The 24,936-nt window shown below is 41.1% G+C and overlaps 2 protein-coding genes across 2 annotated transcripts; one reads left to right on the top strand and one right to left on the bottom strand.

The window, feature by feature from the left end:
* Positions 1–863: 863 nt before the first annotated feature.
* Positions 864–10,023, bottom strand: ppm1g (protein phosphatase, Mg2+/Mn2+ dependent, 1G). Its single transcript, XM_038701263.1, has 14 exons — positions 9,864–10,023; positions 9,434–9,570; positions 8,614–8,683; positions 8,240–8,325; positions 7,855–7,984; positions 7,404–7,515; positions 6,878–7,077; positions 6,401–6,582; positions 6,168–6,299; positions 5,460–5,562; positions 4,659–4,790; positions 4,358–4,487; positions 4,102–4,201; positions 864–2,862 (listed from the first exon to the last, which is right to left on the bottom strand). The coding sequence occupies exons 2-14, from the start codon at positions 9,542–9,544 to the stop codon at positions 2,662–2,664; spliced, it is 1,689 nt and encodes a 562-aa protein (XP_038557191.1). The 5' UTR covers positions 9,545–9,570; positions 9,864–10,023; the 3' UTR covers positions 864–2,661.
* A 1,331-nt stretch (positions 10,024–11,354) lies between these two features.
* mis12 (MIS12 kinetochore complex component) lies at positions 11,355–13,221 on the top strand. Its single transcript, XM_038701266.1, has 2 exons — positions 11,355–11,886; positions 12,249–13,221. Exons 1-2 carry the CDS (start codon positions 11,482–11,484, stop codon positions 12,516–12,518), a joined length of 675 nt encoding a protein of 224 aa, XP_038557194.1. The 5' UTR covers positions 11,355–11,481; the 3' UTR covers positions 12,519–13,221.
* Positions 13,222–24,936: the final 11,715 nt, after the last annotated feature.

Genomic DNA, 24,936 nt, shown 5'->3' with positions numbered 1-24,936 from the left:
TCATCAGCAGGGTTTGTGCATGCAGGCAGAACTCATATCAGAGAAGCCTTTGAGTGTGCAGCACTTAGCACCTTCATGTAGTCAAAATGTGTCAATGTCTAATGCTTTATAACATTCCCATCAGCCTCCTCAAATGTTAGCATGCTAACCTGAGCATCTTTTAACATGGTTAAACCCTGTACCAGATTAACATCAGCATGTTAGTGTTTCCACAGTAACGTTTTGTTTACAGTACTTACAGTATCCCCATACATGAACTGAGTCTCTTCTTTTAAACCTGCCTTTAGCCATTTTTTGATATTAAACATTTTAGCTTCTTTTGATTAAAAGATTTATCGCACAGACTTTAAACAGGCAAATGATTAATGCTGTAGTTATTTTTCTCAGAAAGGTTTCCATTGTAAAGGCTCTGCTGCACTCCAATGATAAACCCATACAGGTGAATTTAATTATTTTATCTTAGCTGACCTGTTTCCTGTAGTTGTCTACTCTCACTCATCATATTAATGTGCAAAGGTAACATTTTGGCCTTTGAATGGCTTTAAAACAAAAAGCTCAGTGAGTTCATCCTCAGGGGAACATGAATGTCGTACACATTTTCTATCTGTGTGGATAGTATAGATTCAGGACAAAAATACAGGATAGACAGACAAACATCATCCGTTTTCTCTGCTGTAAGAGGGGCTGCAACCCAAGTTTGCTTTGAATTGCTCCATATTGTAGCTTTGAGAAGTGGGATGCCCCCACCCCCCAATTCAGCAACATACATCTAATCTATGAACACAATTTCACAATAAAATTACTTCTGAACCCTCTGATTAAGCAGCACTGTTTATATTTAAAGAAACACAGGAATACAGTTGTCCCATTATTTTAAAAAATGTATTTGTATGTACTGACATACTGGTGTCAAAAGAGTATGCACCAAAAATGTCACATTGACTCACAATTACAAAGAAAAAGCATTTTCTTTTTCTTCAATTACAAGTATTGAAAAAACTATGTACAGAAAAAAGGGCATGGTGACGAGAGTACACTAGAAACAAACTTAAGTCACACGGTATGGTTTAAATGAAGATTCTGTAAATAAAGAAAAAAAAAAAGATCTTCTAAACAGTTACCAGATACTGTCTTGGTGCTCTGAACTTCAAATTGTATTTCCACTCAAAAATAACCTTGTGCGTCCTCTCTACAGTCCAGCATCCAGGGTGTTTTCAGAGTGAAAAAAAAGAACTTTTAAAAGTTCTTTTAAAAGAACTGCCAGAAATGACAAATGAAAACATTTTTTAGGTGGAAATACTACTCAAAACGTAGAGATGTCGTAGAGATGATCTTAAAAAAAAAAAAAAAAAGTGTTACAGTGGAAACAAGGAACCGACAGGGAGTAGATGGGGTGTAGGACAGTAGAGTCCCAGAGACGAGTTGTGTGTCGAGGGCCGGTCCAGGGATTCAATCACCATCTCTTTCTGGATGGACATACAGAGAAATAAAATGCTGGACACATTCTGTCTCTCCGATATCAGTAAATAAGTACTCCAGCTCCCAAAACCCTGGCATCTTTTCCCTGTCTGGAAATTTACAGATTTTGATAAAGACAATACAGGAATGGGAAATGAGGGCGCTGTACTGTTGATGACTGAGAAAAATAAAAAAATATATATAATGGCAAACAAGAGCAACTGGACTAGTACCCCAAAGCCTTCAGTTCCTCTTGCTGTTTCACTGCCTCTTAAACTCAGGGTGGGCTATCAACATCAGAGAGGAACCTGAAACAGGGCACCAACACATTCAGTGCAAAACTAGACGCACACATGCATTCTCACTGCATCTTCAATCTGGGCCACAGAAGAACTCCAGCATCCTCTCATTCAATCACTTTTTCTACTTTTACACAATGCTAATCTATCTGAAGCCATTTCAGTTCCCTTCTCTGGGTTCAGTTAATTTGAGGATGTGAGATGGTGCCTATAAAAGGAATTCATGGTTTCTATGGCACTTTGTTGAGATATGACTGTTTTGTAATTTGGGCACAACACACAGTCAGCATTGCGCAGTATCATATTAGAAAAGTAACGTGCATATTTCATACTGCAAAACTGCAATGAATATGCATGTGGCACACTGTAAGATGTGAACAGCAATCAGATAAAGGTCACTACAAGACCTATCCTCAAATATATTTTTCCACAGTTTTTTTTCTAGTGGACGTTCAACAATAACGGAGTGCAGTGCACGTCTGCAGAGATGGTGAGACATGTCTAAAATGTTTAGAAATACACACTAATCTCTGTAGACTGGTTTGTCCTGCATCTTCCTCCTAGTTACAAATACGTGGAAATGTGCTATTCAGTATGCCAGTGAGCGGCGAGTTCGCCACTTCTGAATGTAAGAAGTAAAGCGTGTCCAGCCTCGTTCCAACGAGAGCGAACAAAATAAACAGCTGGAGAGGGTGTTACGTTGAAAATCCACCTAAAACAGAGGACAAAAAAAACTATACCGATGATCCGAGTTCAGCTGATCTTTGAGCATCTGTATAATATTTGTATTTTCTGTTTTAGGGTGAACTGATGTTTGTGAGGTCAGGATTTAATTTTGAACAGAATGCGTCTCTGGTGTGTCAGGGGTAGCCTGGGACCTGCTGCTCCCTCTGGGACAGGGTGTTTAGTCACTTTTAGCCTTTTTGCTGTCGTTGCCGTTCTCCTCCACTTCGGTCCCTTCTGCCTCCTCCTGGTGCTTCCTCTTCTTTGTGTCATCTGACTGAGCGGGGCACGGGTGTGGCCGGAGGGTGATGATGACGCAGGTCATGTTGTCACATCCGGTCCCGTCTCCAGATGTGTCAGGGGCCAGACAGTGGTCCAACAGCTGTCAGGAGGACATGTGGAAAATTTAATTAAAGATGCATGCACATATTTATTCTTATTTGATAGAATTTCTTATCCAATTACCATCTTCTCCTAATCTTAAGTACATTAGTTAGCAAATTTCAACCTGTGTGGAAGTCACTGGGAACCTTTTCGTTCTCATCATTACCTATACAGTAGAACCTCTATCGGTCTTACAGGTAAACTTAACTAAGACACGTATAAACCCTGGAGAACAGTGTGAAGACACACAGTTCTCTGAATACAACAATACAACATTAAAACTAGGGTATGCAATTTTAGAAGCATTTATGATTTTTTTTTTTATCTATGTTGAAATTAAAATCAATAAATCAAATATTCTGACACAAACATGAAATAAATCCAGTATCTGTGTCTGTCGCAGGACTGTAATGAACAGGATGGGTATTGTTAGGATTTTATAAATAAACTACTACTCTTATCGATAATCCTTAGCATCCCGGAACTTTATTGACGCTCTTAAAATCAGATCCTTTTCATTAAAGTCAATACAATTTGATTATAATCAGACTGGATTAGAATATATTTATCTTTAAATATTGTTGCTAGGGTAGCAACAGCAATGTCTGCATCAAAGTTCACTATACAAACTCAATAATATCTTTTTGGACACAAATGTAAAGTGGGTAATATTTCTGACATCAAAATGGTGAAAAAGTACAAAGAGTAAGGAGGGGCTGCCATCTCAGTAAGCAGACAAGAATTTGCCATATTTTTGAATACGTGGCCAATTATGTCAAAAGAAGTTAGGCTACATCCAGTCATTTTTCCTATTAGCTTATTCATAATAGAGCTGCAACGATTAATTGATTTGTTTCCAACTATTTAATTAATTGGCTACTATTTTCAGAATCGATTAATAGTTTAAGAAAAAATAAATGTCAAAAATTCCAGCCCTTCAAATATGAATAATTTCTGGTTTCTTTGTTCCTCTATGACTATAGTAGTACAGATAAAGAACCAACCTTAAAAATCTTAGTAATGACTTTAATGTAATAAAAAAGTGTTTATTGCAGTTTTGTTTGAAGCTTAAAGATATCTTTTTTCTACTGTGAAGAAAATATGTCCAGTTGTTTAAATGTCTGAAATGTCACTGATTCCTGAGCTCCTGATCTGGTTAAAAAAAAAAAAAAAAAACCCTACGGATTTATGTACACATTGTGTGAGTACTCCGCGTGTAACAGGAGCTCTCACTCACCTCTTCCACTATGGATGAGAGGGCTCTGACATTGCCACTCTGGTCTGGTTTAATCCTCTCACTGATGAAGTCCACAACCTCCTGACTGCTTAACACATTCCTGCACACAACACATACGGAAACATGGTTTATGCACGTGCATTAACATGGCACCTCAGATATGAAGTGAATGAAATCTACAGGTGACCAAAGAAATAATGAATCCTAATGAAAAATCAGTAACCGGGACAAACTGCCAATGACCACTCAAACTCACCAGATGCCGTCGCAGGCAATGACCATGAAGTCGTGGTCCTCATTAAGTGTCAGAACCTTGACGTCTGGCATCGCAGAAATCATTTGCTCCTCTGGAGGCAGGGCCTTGTTCCTCTTATAGAAGTGGTCACCTGGGAATCCAAGTTAACAGCTTGTTAAGAGAAACTCATTCTGCTCACAGATCTCAGAGGAGGAGAGTGTGCAAACATTTTAGGTTGCGCATTTGGACCCAAAACAGAAAAAACCCCCAAAACTATTAATAAAACTAGTTTAATTCTGACCACACATAAAATCAGCCATACCAATGGCCCTGGAGAGGTTCAGCCCACCGTTGACCCGTCCGTCCATGGTCACCTTCCCTCCAGCGTTTTTGATGCGAGCCAGTTCCACCTCGTCCTCTGGTTTGTGGTCGTATGACATGTCAACAGCTTTGCCTACAGCCAAACACAAGAACAGAGCGCACACATTTCATACAAGGCTACTTGTATGTATGTACTTGTTAAAACCTTTAATAAAAAGATCTGCCACCACGCTTTTCAGGGACGACCACTCAACAGCCACTATGATTGGCTGTTGCCCAGTAACACGACTACATGACCTGACAGTGGAAAGTAAATTATTTTTGACAGCCAAGGTATAAGCTCTTCAAATGAACAATGCCAACATTTATTGAAATTTTAAGTTTCCAAGTGATGAAAAACAAACAACCTTGAATCTTTGTGTCATTTGAGTTGGCGCCTCAAAATTATCTACATTTATCACACGCTTCTAATGTAGATGTTAAAGATGTGCTCCGCCGTTTTCACATCATGCACTCCCCAGGTGGCTCAGGTGCAATACTGTAACGTCCTGCATCGTTTTATGACAGAAAGTTATACTATAACCAGCCTGTTTAATATACTCAGTATGCTGATACATATACTAAGTGCTCAAACACTAAAACGGAGCACTAACAATATGCAACAATAAACTTTGTTGAAACAGGGGGATTATAGATGTATGGCTGAGGCACCCTCAGTTTAATTGATAGAATTGTTTGTATTTGTAAGTATCTTACAATTCAACACTTCAAGGTAAATAGGATCCAAATGGTTTGGACCTACCGCGCTCAGACACCACGCAGCGAGAGTCTCCAGCGTTGGCCACAATCAGCTGTTTTCCTCGGATCAGAGCCACGACAGCTGTGGTGCCACTGTCTGAGCCCGGCTGTGAATACATGAACATGGGAGATGTGACAAAAAAAAGAGACCAAACCCTTTTTCCATAAGACAAACTTATTTATTTAAGGCAGCCACTAAAGCTTCTTCCATTTAAACAGTCTTCGCAAATCGTTACATCTGGCTTCTGCTGCAATATGGCCGTCCGACATACTGCAAGCTGTTTGTTGGCTTTGTAGCTGGAAAGTGTTCAGCATATGAGAACACTGTCACTTTATGACAAGTGGTACAAGTCATTGGTGGAAAAATTTTGATCGCTCAGTGTGATCAATTCCAATTCCTTGTTATCAGGGAGTTTAGAGACGAGGACTATATGACAGCAAATCATTGACTAGCTTGCGCTAGATGATTATATTATTTTTCTACAAGTCATCATGCCTCCATGGATAACATTACACCCAGGAAGTGCTTTCTGAATAAGCAATGTTCTTTGTGTGTGTAGTTAAATACGCACAACCTCAGTATCACACAGAATCATGTTCAATTAACTTTCGGAACACCAAAATGGTTAAATCCTTCTACAAATGTTTTCAACTCAACCCTCCAGACACTGCAGCTGCATGAAATCCAACCAAACATCCCCTTTGTACACACCTCCTCCTTGCCGTCCATTCCAGGAAGACACATTTCCTCCTCTTCTTCATCCTCAGAGTCATCCTCTCCCTCCTCTGTATCCTCCTCCTCTTCCAGCTCACTGCTGTCACCCTCTTCCTCTTCGCTGCCATCCTAATAATGAAATCACACATTTACAGTGTTTTTCAATGTCACCAGACCGGGTGAGCTTTCACAGCCAAACAGGATGGTTTATTCTGGTCCCCTGCTCTCACCTCTTCATCGCTGCCCTCCTCCTCTTCTCCCTCCTCAGACTCCTCGCTGTCGTCAAAGAACCTAGACTTGTTATCTCCTGCAGCCTTGGAAGACAAAGAGGAGCAGGAGGGTCCTGCATCTCCCTCTGCCTTACCAGCCTTCTCTTCTCCATTGGAGCTTCCTGACCCTCCACAGTCAGAAGCTGGAGAGGAAAAACGAGGACAACATGAGGTGTTGGACAACAGGAACACAGAGCGAACCCAAGCGAACAGGACACTTCTTTTTTTTAATTAAACAGTAAAAAAATAAACAAACAAAAAAAAGATAAATCTTCAGTATTTGAAATGTATTTAGTCAGCAGCCAACCGTTGTGTCCATTTTCACATGAAAGGATCCTCATTTTAAAATATTAGTTTTTAACTACAACATTAACCGAAGAAGGTATTTTATGTCTTGTTTTCTTTTTGCAGACAAAAATGTACTTCCCAGCTCCGTACCTGCACCACTGCCTTCACCTCCTCCTGTTCTCCTACAGGCTCGCAGCTTGGACCCGCATGCCGCTCCTTCACCTGCCTTCACCTTCCCATTGCTTTCCTCCCCCACCTCTCCATTTAGCCCCTCCTTCTCCTTCTCTCCATCCCCACATTTATCTCCAGAGGCCTCGGGGTGCGAGCAGGACGCCTTCTTAGCAGCAGCGCTAAGAACAAAACGCAAAGAGGAAATAAAGAAGGGTCAACCACTCGTGTCTTTTGATTTGATGTATTGTGATTCCTGACTGTTGGCAGCAAGGTGATCAGTTTTATGTGCAGACCAATGCACCATCAGTTACAGAGAGAAATGGCCAGAAGGGGAGGAGTCCCAAAACATTTGACTTGCATGACGTCACAGCTGAGGAGTCGTTTTCCATGAAGAAACATTTCCAGGAAGTTCAAGTCCCCATTTCACAGGCTTTTTAAGGCTTAAAATACTTCATTGTCAAATTAGTGTTAGTACTCAGTCAAAATAAAGAGTCCATTCGATTACCTGATGGCAGCTGCGTGCTTGACAGCATTGAGGTTCTGGCCATAGCGTACCAGCAGCTCCTCTATGGTCATTGTGGCTTCCTCATGGAGCAACGCTGCCTCCTCGGTCTCCACTAAGAGTGCCGCAGAAACATGGAATCGTTTAGACGTTAGCCGCTATTATTATTATTAGGATTTGCCATCAGTTTTCTCTACCAGCAGTGTACATGTAGGCTCTCTAGAATAACTTGTAGTTTCTTACAGTGTTGCGTTTTCGTGCCCTTGATCGCGTTTATTTTTTTAAAATAATTATGATCATAACTTTTATCTCCTGGTTTATTGCATTATGCTTTAAGTCAATATTCTCAATCCTCCGTTACCATTCAACCTGAGTGAGCTTTGTTACATGTTCCTTACACATATATATCAAACATACTATACTACATTTATTTTATTGTTAGGGGTGTGCTCACAGTCATCCTCCTCTGCCACCTTTGCAGTGGGTGGCTCCTCAGTGGGCCGTCCAGCGATCTGGACTAGCTCCTTGATGACTTCCTCTGTGGTCATTCTGCTATCGATGGCCAAGAATGCATCCTCCAGAGCCTGGAAACAATACGCAAAAGGTGCATCGGTAAAGCGACATGGTGCAATAACAAGGTCAAGACTCTGTTTGGAGAGAGCTTCAAATGTGCCTGTACTGTGAAAAAGAGGAAAATAGAGACCACACTCTCATAATACACTGACTCTGATCCCACATAATTTGTAACTTTGCCACAGTCGAGCAGCACACCTCTGGTCATCTCTACTCTGTCAAACTTGTTCAAGACGGGTCATGCCGTGGCTTCTACAGCTTCTCACCTTTTGCAGTTTGCCATCTTTGTAGGTTTTCTGCTCCTTGATGATGTCAGGAAGATACTTTGAACAGTACAGAGCCACTTCTTCACCTAAATGGGAAAATCAGGTTATATAGATGCGTACACATAGTGCCCAGAGGGGTGTATAAATTAAACAATAAATAGGGGTAAACCATAAAAAAAAAAAACATTTTAGAACATGATTGAAAAATCAAAAAGAGAAGTATATTTGTGTCTGGCTGCTGTTTCTCATGCCAAACATGAGTTTTGGGAGAAACTGTTTTTGGAACAGGATTTGTGGGCTGTGTTGTTGTGTTTCACTAATTGCGTTACTTTAAATACTATAAATGCGAAATAATATGAAATACAAGACTGTACCTCCATGTCCATCATATACCGCAAACATGGCTGTCTCCTCATCAAACTCTGGGATACAATTGTGAGCATCCTGTGATGCAACAAACAGAAATGCACATTACAATACAGACAACACAGTTGGTACAAATCATAGCAATCTGATTTCCTCTTCTGGTAAAATAAAAACCTGTACAATTAGGTGAGTCAGAGGTAAGACGACAAATTAAAAATGGAGACCTGTGCACATTATTTTCTTGGACTGTCAATACACATATTCGTCAACAACATGTCTGTTCTTTAACAATTTTGTGTTTTCATCACTGAACATGTCTCTTAACTGAATTCCTCACATGCCTGCATTTGGGAACCACTATTAATCTGTTGAGAGCTGGCCTGTCAGTTCTAGTTGGCTGATACGTGATTAGGCAATATGCGTTTCTTTCTCATTAGAAGTGACCTAAAAATTGAGGTAAAAGATATGGATCTCAAAATGCTGTGAGCTGCAGTGATTGCGGTCTCTTCTTCCCACACCTGAGCAGACAAGAGTCAAACAGCTGATTACCAATTACACGCTCATGGATGTTGTGGGAGATTGATTACAAAGACGCTAAAAAACGCCCTGATGACGAATTGTGGATTGCAGCTGATGCTCAGGGAAAAGCTAGTTTGGGAGTGTGACGAACTTCAAGTGTACTTTGGAAGATCGCCAAACAATCCTAAACAGAGAAAGCCCTCACTTCCTTCTATCCCGCCATTTACAACTCGTTTTCTCTTCGATGCGTTCAAGAAACAGAGCTGCAACAAGGCCGTCTCTGATCCGGTCGTTCATTTTCCGCCTCACCTCCATGGACACACGCCAGCCCTGCATGGCAGAGAACCCGTAGCTCATGTTGCTGTTGCCGCCATCGGAAGAAGTCTTGTTTGTGTTAGGCTGCGACAGATAAGCCCCCATGGTTGTCGGTTTCTATGGCTTTAAACCTGGAGAGAAGACGACACAGAGATAATCATCACAATTTAGCTCCATACAAAGAGGACGGACGTACACCCAAGTATATTTACTTCAACTGCGTTTACCAGCTCGGCTAGTTAGAGTTGCTAGCTAGCTAACGTTAGCAACACCACAACAAAAAGTAGACGCATCAGCTAGCTTAGCATCACCATGCTAACAGGAGCAAACCCGGCTCAACTTCCAGCCCTAACCTCTGCCCCGACATGCAAGCGGCTGCGCAGGTGTACAAACATCGGACACTCAACGCAGAGAGTTATTTCACCTTTTCTGACAGAGCAGGATGAGCTTATAAACTGGTCCAAAAGGGAGAGATTCACATAGGAAAGATTGCACGTGTGGAAGCAAAAAGCCGCTATCAACACAGACCAGAAAGAAGCAGGAGCTGCGCAGGAAGTGAGGACGCGCGCACGTCCCTTTCGCTACAACGCGGGAGGCGTGGCAGACAGCTACGTCACACACGTACAGCACAAATCACAAAATCCCCAAACCTCTTGATAACGTTCTGCTTGTAAATCAGTTATTCAACCAACGTGGTCAACTTTATAACTACATTGAATTTATTCATCACTAAGGTATCCCTATTTCACCAAAGGGCTTCTCTATCGTCTTCGATGCGAGACCCTCTGCTGTCATCTCACTTTTTAAAGGTTTTAATGGATTTGGTGATCCCCCTACACTGGTGGATGTGAAGGAAACAACTGCTGGGAATATCTGTTTTTCGCTGCAACCTAAAAGTAAGAATAAGGCAATTCATCAACTTTTTTTCAACAGGACATTAGGAGTACACCCGCTGCTGTACCATATTGGTCCTCATTTGTTGGAGAAATTTGTTGGGAAAAAGTTTTTTTTAACCAACAAAGTCAAAGAGATCTCATTCAAAATGCTTCACAGGTTTTACCCCACTAACTATTACCTGCAAAAACTGAAAAAAGACTTGTATGTCAGCTGTGAAGAACTAAATCAAATGCTGGTGCATTTATTTTGGTCTTGCCCACATACATGTTGTTGTCCATATTTACCGTAAATTTGCATTGCGGTGGGAAATGTATTGTTTGGATTCACTAAACATGACAAAAATTTATGTTCAGAGTATTATGTGGTAAATTTGCTTATTTTAACCAAATTTTATTTGCAAAAGTAAAAAGTTCTTAAAAAAGAAACCAAGCTTTCTAGATCTTGGGTCAGAATTTATTTACTTCTTAACAGAGCTTATTTACGGTAATTCATACCAAAATTACACCTAAACACAACCAAAGTTAGCCTATACACACTCCAGTCACACAAACCAATGATCTACAATGAAATACATACAAAGAGACCTGTTGGCAAAACATTTATGAATGGGGGAAAAACAAAAGTGTTGCATTTATAATTTTGTTCAGTGTAGTTTCTGGCAGACTCTTACAAAAAACTGCAGTCAATACAGATGTTACTCTTGTACCCTATTACCTTGTTATTCAGTTTGTGTTTGTCCTTATGCAGAATCTCGAAATCTTCAAACATTTCGCCTACTATTTGGGTTTAAAATAAGAAAAAATGTATTTTTATTATTTTAATGATATTGGCAACATATCATAGGCCTATACACAAGTATGAGAATCATAAAAATCCTTATTTATTATTACTTTTAGTACGTGAGCTATATTAGAATAAAATCTAATATGTTGCTATAACACAATATGACATGATCGTTTTGTGTAATTTTCATTTTAATGATAATCTATTTATTTTATCAGCATTATATTTTATGTTTTAATAATATTAGTAGTAGGTGCACACCCCGTACCACTTGGTGGCGGTAACGCGCCATCTCGTTGTTTGCCAACTGCCAAAAACATCCCAACAAGAAGAAGGAAAACAAAAAACGTCACAGAGTCAACATGGCGCGGGAAACCCGGGAAGAGACGAAGATGGAAACCGTGGGAGAAGTCGCTGAAGAGGCAGATACCTTAAAACTTTACGAAACACAGTTCTTCGGCTTCACCCCGCAAACCTGCATGTTGCGGGTCTACAGCGCCTTCCAGGACTGCCTCTACGACATTTTACCCGTCGTGGAGAAGGTGTGTGTGAGGCAGTTAAGCAGAGGCGAGTCGGACGGGGCTGAGGAGCTGCTCCGGTCCCGGGCCAGGGAGTGCAGCCGCAAGCTGCAGCAGTTCCTCGAGGAGCGGTTCAAGCCGCTGTCGGAGCGGATGGAGGCGCTGCTGGTCAGCCGCTGCCTCTCCGTGCCGCCAAACGTCCTGCTGCCCGAGGACCAGGCACACAAGACCTGCCCCCCAGACATACAGGTGGGTGTTCATTAATGCACACTGACGATATTCCGAGTCCCACAAGCCGCTGTTTAATTCATATGTCCAGCTCTTTATTTCAGTTAGAACAACAGAAAACTAAGTTACTAGCCATTTCTATACGCATTATATTTAATGAAAATTTAAGATTAATCTCTGTAGTGTTATGATACCTAAATTCTATGTTGTTACATACCTGTACATACATATTACATACCTCTCTATCAGAGCCAGATTGATGAATTGTAAAGTTAATAGAATCATTTATTTCTATATTTTCATCATGTTTGCATGTGTTGTTGAAAACAGGATGATAAGTAATGTGTCTGTCTGTGATTTGACTATGGTACTGCTCCATCCAGGAGGTGCTGAGACTGGAGTCGTCCCTTGCTGACCTCCAGAGATCGTACGAAGCAGAAGTCTGTGCCAGACAGGCCCTGCTAGCTGAGCTGGAGGAGCAGAAGGAGGTGCAGAAGCAGCTGGATGGGATCCTGATGTGGGTCAGAGAGCTCCAGGCGGCCTGGGTGAAGGAGGGCAACGGCAGCTTCCATGAAAGTTTCCGGCTGGTGATGGAGTCCGTAAAGAAACTGCAGGAGGCCGTCGGGGAGGTCTGCAACAAGGCGCCTCATTGAGATGAATGCAAAATTTTTAAACATTTAATAGTCTATTCTGATTTGCCCCATTTGAGAGAAGACAATTTGGAAGACATCTGTAACGGCAATGCAGACATTAAGCAATCTCACTCACTGACAGTTCAGTAGTCTGTAAGTCCAGTTTTCATCTTGATATGTAAATATTGTAATACAGCATATATTACTCACACAAAGGGCTTCTGTTCAGACCTTTAGACCAGTTTAAAAAGCTGTTTGTGTCAAGTTGGACGGTAGTTTTTGGCCATGGTTTGTCAGGTATGACGGTATATTTATTATATAAATATATATACCCAAAAATGAAGCCAAAACATGTGCTTTGATGGAACATAATGATAATTGAATCCCAATAAGTAGTTGGTTACTTAATAACGTAACAGCAACATCAGCTAGTCAAGTTTACCTTTCCACACTGATGTAAATAATAAAACAGATGGATGTGTTTTAGCTGATGTGGTGGTTACTGTCATCTACCTCCTCCCTCAGCTTCACTGCATTAAAAGCTCAACTCCAATTTCTTAACTCCTCTTATTTTCTTAACTTTATTTGTAACTTGAGGATGGTTATTTTTTGTTTGTCACACTGGAGGTGTTCATAATATTATGATTATACCCAGCAGAGGGCACTCTCTGCATGTTGACTCTAATCCATCTGCAGCACAACAATAAACCATCCCGTGATGTTATGTTCAGTTTTTGTTTAAACTGTTTTAGAGATGTGTCCATTCAACTGTATGGTTATTTTGGAGGCTGATAAAATAGATAGAACAGAGATCAATATCAACTTTATTTATATAGCACTCTTAAAACAACCAAGGTTGACCAAGGTGCTTTACAGGGTAAAAGTACAATAAGAAAACAGAAATTACAAAAATAACACCTTAATTACAATATACAGTAGACTATATATATGATATATAATGATAATAAAATCACCTAGGATATAACTTTTTTAACTCTAAGGAAATGCCACAGAAAGAGATGTTTTTAACAATGATTTAAAGTGTCTATGAAGATTCTCAGTCATCCAGGTCATAGTTATCCAACGAAGGTTAAAATCAAGGGCAACTGGACTTGGTTGAAGATACTGGAAGACGTTTCGTCCCTCATCCAAAGGACTTCTTCAGTTGACGTGACTTCTTTGTTCACCTGCATCCCCACCATAGAGGCAGTAGAAACCGTTAGGAAACGGCTAACACAAGACAACACCCTGGACAACAGAACTAGCCTCAGCCCTGACCAAATCTGCAAATTACTCGACCTCTGTCTAAACACCACCTACTTCCAGTACAACGGTGGATTCTCCAGACAGAAGCATGGCTGTGCCATGGGTTCACCGGTATCCCCGATTGTGGCAAACATCTACATGGAAGAAGTGGAGAATAAAGCCCTTAACTCCTTCAGAGGAACAGCACCGAGCCACTGGTACAGATATGTGGACGACACCTGGGTCAAAATTAAAAGCCAGGAAGTGCAAGCCTTCACAGAAGACATCAACTCTGTGGACAGTAACATCAAGTTCACACGAGAGGATGTTCACAACAACAGTTTGGCCTTCTTGGACTGCGCTGTACACATTTAAGAGGACAGGAGCCTGCAGATTGGTGTTTACAGAAAACCCACACACACAGACCAATATCTACTCTTCGATTCACACCACCCACTGGAGCACAAGCTAGGGGTCATGAGAACACTGCACCACAGAGCGGAAAACATACCAACAAGCGCCCAAGCCAGAGAGAAGGAACAGAACCACCTGAAGGGGGCACTTACAGCCTGTGGATACCCTAAATGGACCTTTGTGAAGGCAGCCACAAGATCCAAGAAGAACAAAACTACAGGGGAGGAGGAAAAGAAGGTCAAACGCAACAACATTGTGATTCCATACGTGTCTGGAGTATCAGAGAAACTCAGGAGGATTTTCAACAAACATAACATCCCTGTGTTTTTTAAACCCAAGAACACACTAAGACAGATGCTGGTACACCCCAAAGACCGCACACCCAAACACAAGAAAAGCAATCTAGTGTATGCTGTCCAATGCAGTGAGGAATGCACAGACCTGTATATTGGGGAGACTAAACAACCACTACACAAACGCATGGCTCAACACAGAAGGGCCAACTCCTCAGGTCAAGACTCTGCAGTCTACTTACATCTGAAGGACAGAGGACACTCGTTTGAGGACCACCAGGTGCACATTTTAGACAGAGAAGATGGATGGTTTGAAAGAGGTGTCAAGGAAGCCATCTACACCAGGGTCGAGAAGCCGTCATTGAACAGGGGAGGGGGTCCACGCCACCACTTATCCCCCACTTACAATGCTGTCCTTTCATCACTTCCCAGGAAACTCAATAAACGTAACCTATTGGCCTCAGTTGAAGATACCAATGATGGTCGTTCAGTCTTGGCGCAGGTAGTCTTAACGACTGTAACGACTGTCGTCACAGCAACAAGGAACACTAACGAACCAGCAGTATCGATGACCCGGGCCAACGACCCCACTGAGGTTAAATAGCTGAATTTCCCTGCCAGTCAGTCAGAACTGAAGAATTCTTTTGGATGAGGGACGAAATGTCTTCCAGTATCTTCAACCAAGTCCAGTTGCCCTTGATTTTAACCTTCGTTGAATGATTTAAAGTGTTTGAGCAGTTCAGAATCAGAATCGGGTTTATTGCCAGGTACATTTTCACATACGAGGAATTTGCCTTGGTATGAATTGGTGCTTACAGTACACATAAAACATAAATAGTAATAAAATTATATGAAAAGTAAGGAGATCAAAAAATATACAGAAAATATAAAAAAATACAATAATACTATAATACAGTGCTGACAAGTAAGTGAATAGTTGGCAACATGAGCATAAAGCACAGTTGAGCGTTGTTGTAAAGTGTGGGGTCAGGAGAGTGTATGAGTGTGTGTGAATTTGTGGAGGGGGGCATGAGAGTCACTGACCGTGGGGCCCCGGGCCTTGTTGAGGAATCCCACTGCCATCGGAAAGAAACTGTTCTTGTGGCGAGAGGTTTTGGTCCTGATGGACCGTAGCCTCCTGCCAGAGGGGAGAGTCTGAAACAGTTTGTGTCCAGGGTGGGAGGGGTCAGCTGCAATCTTTCCTGCACGCCTCAGAGTCCTGGAGGCGTACAGGTCCTGAAGAGAAGGAAGATTGCAGCTAATCACCTTCTCTGCAGAGCGAATGATACGCTGCAGTCTGCCCTTGTCCCTGGCGGTGGCAGCAGCGTACCAGATGGTGATTGAGGAGGTGATGAACTCATTGATGGTGTAGAAGTGCACTATCATTGACTTTGGCAGGCTGAACTTCTTCAGCTGCTGCAGGAAGTACATCCTCTGCTGGGCCTTCTTGGAGAGGGAGGTCCACAGTGGTGACTGGGGAGTCACACAGGTTGATGGGGGAGGGTGGGTCTGTGCTCTTTCTGTCCACAACCATCTCCACTGTCTTCTGAGCGTTGAGCTCCAGACTGTTCTGGCTGCACCAGGTCACCAGATGGTCGATCTGCCACCTGTAGGCGGACTCATCCCCACCTGAGATGAGCCCAGTGAGGGTGGTGTCATCCGCAAACTTCAGGAGCTTGACAGACTGGTGACTGGAGGTGCAGCTGTTGGTGTACAGGGAGAAGAGCAGAGGGGAAAGAACGCAGCCCTGAGGGGAACCGGTCCTGAAGTCAGAGAGATGTTTTCCCAGCTTAACGTGCTGCTTCCTGTCCGTCAGTCAGTGATCCACCTGCAGGTTGAGTCAGGCACTTTCAGCTGAGAGACCTTGTCCTGAAGCAGGGCTGGGATGATGGTGTTGAAAGCAGAGCTGAAGTCCACAAACAGGATCCTGGCGTAGGTTCCTGGGGAGTCCAGGTGCTGGAGGATGTAGTGAAGTGCCATGTTTACTGCATCATCTACAGACCTGTTGGCTCTGTAGGCGAACTACAGGGGGTCCAGGAGTGGGTCTGTGATGGATTTCAGGTGGGACAACACAAGGAGCTCAAAGGACTTCATAACCACAGAGGTCAGGGTGACGGGTCTGTAGTCGTTTAGTCCAGTGGTCCTTGTTTTTTTGGGGACAGGGAAGATGGTGGAGACTTTGAAGCAGGCTGGCACATGGCATGTCTCCAGTGAGTTGTTAAAAATGTCTGTGAACACCGGAGACACCTCCTTCCCTCACTGATGGAAGTGGGGTCGACATAAATGTAGAAACACCCCTCTGTATGATGCAAAACAGCACCACTAGCATTCATGAAGGTAGCCTTTCCTGCAGGACAGTTGTTTTTGACTGCATTGGTGTGCCTAGTAAACTTAACGTGAGTAACATTTTAAGTGAACAGATGGCCTCCAGGATTGATGGGGTGAACTGTGAAAGAAATCAAACACAGCGGTGGAACATAAAAAGTACGCTTACAATTCTGGAGAAATTATTATCCAAAGTGGTCTGTTTATTCACCCTCTCCTTGAAGGTTTGACCTCGAAAAGGTTTGTCTAATACTTTTTTACACACCATGCACACACCGTTATTTAAGCGGTTATTTAAACTATTTCAAATAATAATGAAATTAACTAGCACTTTTGATACTTTTGATATGCATCAGCTGCTAATAAATGCTGTTGGATTTTAGTTTGTGAAGAATAAACATTTTCTGACAGTAGAAGAGCTGGTTCTCATTCCTCTTCTGTAAAAAAAAACTCTTCTGACCAGTATTCAACCCAAATATAACAATAGTGACCTCTGGTGACTCCTCTGCAAGAAAACAGAGTCATCAACTGAAATGTCAAAATGATAAAAGTTTAATTTCACAGGTGTAAATAATATTATAATGATGGCTGAATTCCATTTAGTTTCAGGGTCCTGGTGTTGTGCAGGCTGGCTCTCTCTCAGAGCTTACTGGAACATTTGAGCAGAGCCATCATTACTAATGTTATTACTAACTCTTGTGTTCTTCTTACTATGACATGTCAAAATGTCTGCCTTAAAAAAGGCCTGATTTACTGGTGACTCCTGCTGGAGAGGTTTGAGAAGTTTCTGTGGATGTTTTGATACTAGTTTTTCTCCATTACTCTGGGTTACCATTTCAATCCATAGTAACTCCTGTGACTGCAGCTGCCCACCAAACTTCAGAGCCGCCTTTCACGTCTACAGGGCACACGTGTTTAATCCTCAAAAGAAACATTTTCTGTAAAATAAATATACAGTAAGTTATATATAAATGGCATATGACCAATGGTATATTTCGAATTATTGTTTTTGATTACTGCTACCATTATTTTCTGCTCACACCGAGTTCATTGTATATGAAAAGCACCATGTAAAGTTCTATAGTATTAATTTGTATTTAACTTCAGTAATGCGCTTTTATTTTGGTGGTCTTTTTCATGATGGAAATTATGCTGTAGGCCATCGGGGGGCGCTAGTGCTTTAAAAAAGTGTTGTTTTTTTTATATCCATTTGCATTGTGCCATGTGATGCATCTCCAGTTCACAGCAATTTCAAACGGTATCTTTAATATCTACTTGTTATTATTATTATTATTTTAATACAGATAGGATACTGCTGTCATCAAAATCATTTGAAGGAGAGACAAAGCATATTTTGGGGGTGTGGAGCTGAAAGATGCTGTGCTGTTACAGCATCTGAAATCCAAACTCGGATGAGCAAGTGAAAATAGATCTTAATAAACATATTTGTTATTCATTTTTTTAAACAAAAAGAAGAACTGCAAGCATGATAATCATAGTCCCTGTGATCATGTAATAATCATGTGAGTAAAGTGTAATTCTGTGGGAATAGCTACCTGGAGACAAAACCTATGATTGTTATTGCTGATGTCAGATTTACAGCCCCAACAACAACAACAACAATTGCAACTGAAAGTACATAAACAACTACAAGAGGCCCAGTGTAAATAGTAAACATTTGTTTTGGCATTCTTGTAGTGTGTGTGTGTGTGTGTGTGTGTTTGTGTGTGTGCACGCGTGTGTCACCTGCCTGTTGTGATTGACTTGAGAAATGATCCAGATGGGGAGGTGTGAGAACTTGTCATTGTGTCTCTTGAGCAGCAACAATAATGGCTTTAAAGGCTGTAACTGCTGTCCAAAGGACAAAAAATCACAGCTATCATAGTTCTTATTTTTCTTCTGGGTCTGCAATGTCCTCTAAAAAATCCAATCCAGAAGCACAGGTTGGTGGTTTCACATGCTCTGTGGTGAATATATAATGTTTTATGTCAGAATAAGAAGTATTAGGATGACTTTTTAAAAATGTAATCTCAGATTGTTGTGTGGTAAAACTCTGTAGACTCTCCTAATCAATCTGCACTTACAGCTGTACTGCCACAGATTGAGAACACAATTTAAAAGGAGCACATAAAGAAAATAATAAAAGTAAATATTTGATGAATGGATTCTGATGTCTTAGTAATGTGTAATAAACTACCATGAGGAATATGTTATTAGTAGTTTATCCCTGATAAAGATGTAGATTGTTGTGGAGAATATACTGTATGTTGACATATATACTTAGGTCCTCCACTGAACACACCGTGTAATTAATTACTGACCACTTAAAGTTTATATGTATTCAATTGGATCAGTGGAGCCGTTATGGTGGGATGTCCTCAAACTTGGATTTTACTGTTGATTAGACCAATGTGAGACACTCTAACTGAGACATCTTGCTTTTAAATTTATCTGTTGAGGACAAAAAAAGGAAACGTTTACATCACATTGTCTCTGCTGAAAGTGAGTGATGCAGAGTAGCAGCAGTTTCTCTAGAGATTATAACCTGCAGTCTTGAATAACTGTTTCAGGAGTTACACCAGAGAAGACTATCTTGCCTTCATCTTGGATTTTTGGCACTTTGACTTATTAGCTTCTTGCCATTTTCTGCTCAGGCAACGCTTCGAACAAGGATTGTGTGTGTGTGTGTGTGTGTGTGTGTGTGTGTGTGTGTGTGTGTGAACACAGCTGTCCTCTGACTTATCTCCCTGTGTGAAGTTTCAATAAATTTTAATCTTTGTGTGTGTATCTGAAATACCTCTAAAGCCTATACAAGATGTTGTCAAACACGATGAGGACACAGCTGTATACAGCTGTCCGCTGGCTTTCACACACTCTAGAGACTAGAGACAGAAGGTCGACTAAGAAAATGTCTTCATTTAACAGCAGGGTCCCAAACTTTCTCACTGCTGTCCTAAACAGCTTTGAACCTAAGACTTGAAGTGGACGCTGTTTACATGTGGAAACCACATGCGTCCACATTTGTGTTAGTGGGTTGTTTTAACTAAGATCAGTGTTGGCACTGAAACGCTGAAGCATAAGGAAAATGTCTTCTTCTTGCTCTTTCAGTCAGCAAATTTCACATCACAGCAAACATCTGGTGAAGAGTGCCCTGTCACTCTGTCCCAGCTGGTTAATCCTCCCGTCTGTCCCCTCCTCCTCATCGCCTGTATTGTGTTTTAATACAGCCGAACACACAATTTAGAACATTTTTCTGTTCATGTTGTCAGACATCTCAGTCACCGCTTCATCTCGGTGAGTGATTATCGTGGTCTGACTGTGACTCATAACCAAACAGTGATTCCTGACATATTGATCAAATTTCTATTTTACGATCACAAAGTTAGCCCGACAAACAACCATTAATACAGGTTAAAAACAATACCGGTGCTGTGTTTTTGGCCATAATGACATTTAAAATGAGTTGTCACAGGTGACAGGAAGTTGTCTCCTTAACTTTACTGCCACACAGCCCCTGACCACTTGCTTGCTTTTTCCGTTGCTCATGAGTGCATCTCACTGTCGCCATGTGATCAAAGTATGGAACTTTGGTCACCTTTAGTCAGCTAAACAAACTATGTCTTTTGAAACATATTGAGGCCTTTATGTCGTCGTTTTCCAATAGCTCAGTTTTGGAATTAGTAAACAATAAAAATGGTTTATATTCAGTGTTTCTTACCAAAACACATGGTTGTGTATCCTTGAGGTCTAACAAGTTTGTTGAATTCCTTCTTTAAAAAACGTTTGTATGGAATAGTTTAAGTCCTACATTGTTTGCATTCATGTTAACTTGCGAGCAGTCTTCTTTTTCTTATTGTAATTCTCTTTTTATTGATACACATTTAAACATCCAGCAGACATTTAATCTCTTCATACATTTTCCTTGATTTCACAGGAGAGAGGTTATTCATAAGTACAAAAGAGACATACATGTGAAGTATAGATATTTATGATAGTGACCCTGACAGTTATGGCAATCGTAGTTAAAAACAACCAAAGTAAATAATTACAGTTTTTTTCAGCTGCTAACCTGTGTTAGTCAAAACTGAAGTCACATTGTCAAAACTCTTCACACAGTCAGCGCAACAGAAGTGTATGTGGACCAAACTGTGAATCATTTTTCATTGCTTTCACACAAAATGCATTCAATAACCCCTTTCTCCAAAATTCACGAACCCTTTTCTCATTACTACGTCACCACCTGCAAAACACTGTATATCTGCAGTATATTTTTCAAATGCTAACACACTGTGTCCAAAACTGTTAAAAACACATTCAAAACAGATTGATGGTAAATGCACTGCATTTCTGCAGTAACCAGATTGAAATAAGTAGAAAATCTTAGAACACAACACAAACACAGCCGATAACAATTTCAGTTGAAATCCTACCCAGTTGTCCTGTGTTTAGTCTTGTTACCACACAGACAAAAGGGGACAGCTTCAGGTGGCAGTAGTTTCAAAACATGGATCAAGGAAGACAGGTTGGTGGGGAAAGAAGAGCGGCAAGGAGAAGGAGTTGTGGAAGACAAAGGAGAGGAAAACCAAGAGCGGTGGTCTCTGATGAGATAAGGACCACAATTATTGACCATGTTGTAAAACATGGTCTCTCTTTGAGAGAGGCTTAAGGGTGCAACCAAATCTGCAGCGTTCAACAGTTTCATCAATAGTACGGATTTTCCGGCAACACAACAGGTGAGATGTGCATCTTTCAATGATAATTGAACTACATATTATGGTACAATCAGTATGTTTACATGTACTGACATTTTACAGTAAGTTCTTTTGTTTTGCGTTTTACTGTAGGATACAAAGGTTGCCTTCCACAGGAGGGAGAGGTAGAATATTGTCAGATGTGCAAGAAATTGCCATAGTTGAAATGGTAATTGGCAACAATGCAATAAAACAGCGGGAAATTCAGGACAGAGTGCTGGCAGACGATATCACTTTTGGAAATGTGAATTCGGTCAGCACAACGACAATTGCCAGAGTCCTGGAGAAACATAAAATAAGGACAAAGCAGTTGTACATTGTACCATTCAAGAGAAACTGAATGTGTGAAGGAACTCTATCAATATGTCCAGGTAAGATGTCTGTTCAATAATCAATCAGGGAACATACAGTGATGCATAATGTGAAGTCTTGTAAAACTGTATCTGCTGTATTTTAGAGAGTAATGCAGCTGGAAGCCAGGGAAACTGCACATACACTCATCTTTGTGGATGAAGCTGGATTCCACCTGGCAAAGACGCACCGCAGGGGAAGAAATGTGACTGACCAGAGAGCTACTGTGGATGTCCTAGGGCAGAGAGGAGCTCACATCAAGATGTGTGCAGCTCTGTCCAATGATGGCTTTCTGTTACACAAACCACTCATTGGCCCCTACAATACGGAGAGGCTCATGTCTTTCATGCCTTGCGCCAGCGGTGGAGAGAGGAGCAAGAAACTCTCCTATCTTTGTGTGGGATAATGTGGCATTCCACCACTTTGCTGCAGTTACAGACCGGTTCGCTGCACATCCCAGGATGTCAGGACTGTTCCTGCCTCTATACTCCCCCTTCCTAAACCCCCTAGAGGAGTTTTTCTCTGCATGGAGGTGGAAGGTGTAGGACCACCATCCGCATGACCAGATGACCTTACTGGATGCCATGAATGCAGGATGTGGAGACACTTCTGCTGAAGACTGCCAGGGTTGGATCAGACATTCCAGAAGATACTTTCCAAGATGCATTGCCAGGGAAGACATAAGATGTGATGTTGATGAGAACTTATGGCCAAATGCAGCAGAGAGGGAGGACTAGCACCCTCAAGTACTGTACATTATGAGTTTTTGAGGTGTTATTTTTATTACTGTTTGCAGCCCTGGAATTCCAGAAATTTGTGTGGGGGTTGTTTCATCTTTCTCAAATTTTTCAGTTTACAATACTATCCACAGATAGAACAAAGGATATTGAAACAAATTGCTGCTTTTCTGATGCATTCTCGTTACATATACTTTAGTACCATCAAAGTGAAAATATGTTATTGTATAATGAGAACCTAAAGAAATTCTTTTATGCAGTGTGTATTAGTGAGACTCTAAATGAGAATTGTTGCCAGTGTTTTGGTTGAACGAGTCTATTGAGACTTGTACGAAGTGTTTTAGTGGTTTGAGTGACTTTTGGAGGTCAGATTAACTGTTTGGCCAAGATGCATGTTGGTAATGCAGACTGTGTATAGAGTTTTGAAAAAGTGGCTTCAGTTGTGACCATTGTGTCTTTCATTGCCCCAAAAAAGTAGGCCAATGGGAAATCAAACTAAAGTCTTATTAGTCAATTAAAATAGAACTCATGAGAGAAGTTAAAGTAAATGTAAAGTATCTGGGCTTCTCCCTTTTGCTTCAGACTCCACTCTGTCACTTCATAAAACAGTATCTTTTATGGTCATGTACTTTAAGAGTGGGCATCCTGGGAATGTTAGTATATCAGGGAAACAACAATATCAAAATGACAACTTTTCTATATCTGTGGCAATTAACCAAGGAATTCTCTCCCATACTCATTCTACAAACTCTGGTCTGATTGGCATAATTGGATAAAACATGTATGGCCTATCTATTAAATTTGTCAGATTATAATCTTGGAGAAAAAGGTAATCTTCATCGTATGTATGGTATGTACCACATCGATCCAGTCCTCCACTGTAGGTGCCTCTGTCTTTAGCCATTTCTTAACTACCATTATCCTGAATATATATTTATCTCCAATCCAAAACCTCTAATGAAAGTGGGACTCTTTAATAATAATGTGTTGCATTCTTTTAAATTTTCCACTCTCTTGTATACTTTCAATATTAATTTCCTATGCTAGTCTGATTTGTATGCTGAAATAAACATTTTGATCATTTCTTATTCTAGCCCCTCTAAGTTTCCCCCTCTCATTGTTTGTCCTAGGTAGTGTCTAAGCTGCAAAAATCTTTAAAAAATTCTGATTTGTTAAATCAAATTGGTCCTTTTTTTTCCCTGGAAGCTTTTAAATTACTTCTGTTTTTCTTGATGATCTCACACTATGTTCTTTGTCCCTTTTCCCAAGCTTTGACACATTGCTTCTCTTTGTGCATTTACTTCCTCATGCACAAAAGCAACACAAACAAACTAGACCCGCTCCTAAAAACATTACCCCGTACCGCTACTAGTGATCAAAAACTCCACAGTTTTCAGTATGAAAAATACTGACTTAATATGGACTTAAAAGCCAAAACACATTAAAAGTAGATTTTTCAGATTTTACCAAGCGTAGTGTTGACATAGTGCGAGCTGCAGTGTGTGTTTGAGCGTGCGTGTTGACATTTCAGTGATGTAAAATGATGCATATTTGTGTATCGGTGTGTTTACATGTGTGAGAATTAGTAGATCTGTATCAGTGTATGTGTGTGTTGTGTGTTAGAGTATCCATGTGTTTGTGTGAGCTCATGTGTGTACCTGAATTTACAACTGTACCAATATGCATGGTGTGTGAGCTTGTGAACCTATATGTGTGTGTGAGTGAAGACAGCATATGGACAGTGCCCTCCCTTCCTGTTGGGAGGGGAACAACTTGGCTCTCTGTGAACCACAGCCTGACCTCTGACCCCTTAGGATCACACACACACACACACAAAGAGAGACACACACACACAAACACAGATACCTATACATACGCAGATATACATCCACAGTCAGGCGGCCAGCTGTCCTCGCTGACTGTCCCACATAAAGTCAGAGAGGAGAGAGGAGGTGAGAGTGACACTCAGGCGGGCAGACGGGATTGTTTTCTCAGGCTGTGAGAGCGAGTCTGGAATTCACTCTCTTCACTTTTTAAACCCACGTGTCACCCAGCGGGGAAAACAACTCGCACAGCAGCAGATCTTCTTTTCCCCTTACAAACATTTCTTCCAACTTTAGGTCAACGTGTTGTCATCAGTTCGGAGGAAAGAAAATCCTGCTCGTCTCAAAAACAGCTGCGGGCGATCACATTTACTGGCTGCCACTGAAGCAAACAATAACGAACAGACAACAACATTCTTCCGTTTCTATTACAGAAATACACACACTTTCTCCTTTATTGGGCATGTGCAGAAAGACACATCAGCCAGCTTTTTGCAATG

Source organism: Micropterus salmoides, unplaced genomic scaffold (assembly GCF_014851395.1).
Source record: "Micropterus salmoides isolate LMB-PRFRI ecotype aquatic unplaced genomic scaffold, ASM1485139v1 Ms_hic_scaffold_6, whole genome shotgun sequence".
Lineage (NCBI taxonomy): Eukaryota > Metazoa > Chordata > Actinopteri > Centrarchiformes > Centrarchidae > Micropterus > Micropterus salmoides.
This window is presented reverse-complemented; position numbering and strand designations above follow the sequence as displayed.

Bases quoted from the DNA above. Each gene is read 5' to 3' on its own strand.
- ppm1g (XM_038701263.1), bottom strand. From the start codon at position 9,544: ATGGGGGCTTATCTGTCGCAGCCTAACACAAACAAGACTTCTTCCGAT. The intron at 5,563-6,167 runs GTGTGTACAAAG...ATGTATTCACAG, and splicing joins GAATGGACGGCAAGGAGGAG to CCGGGCTCAGACAGTGGCAC. The intron at 4,202-4,357 runs GTGAGTTTGAGT...TGTTGTGTGCAG, and splicing joins ATTGCCTGCGACGGCATCTG to GAATGTGTTAAGCAGTCAGG.
- mis12 (XM_038701266.1), top strand. From the start codon at position 11,482: ATGGCGCGGGAAACCCGGGAAGAGACGAAGATGGAAACCGTGGGAGAA. The intron at 11,887-12,248 runs GTGGGTGTTCAT...TGCTCCATCCAG, and splicing joins CCTGCCCCCCAGACATACAG to GAGGTGCTGAGACTGGAGTC.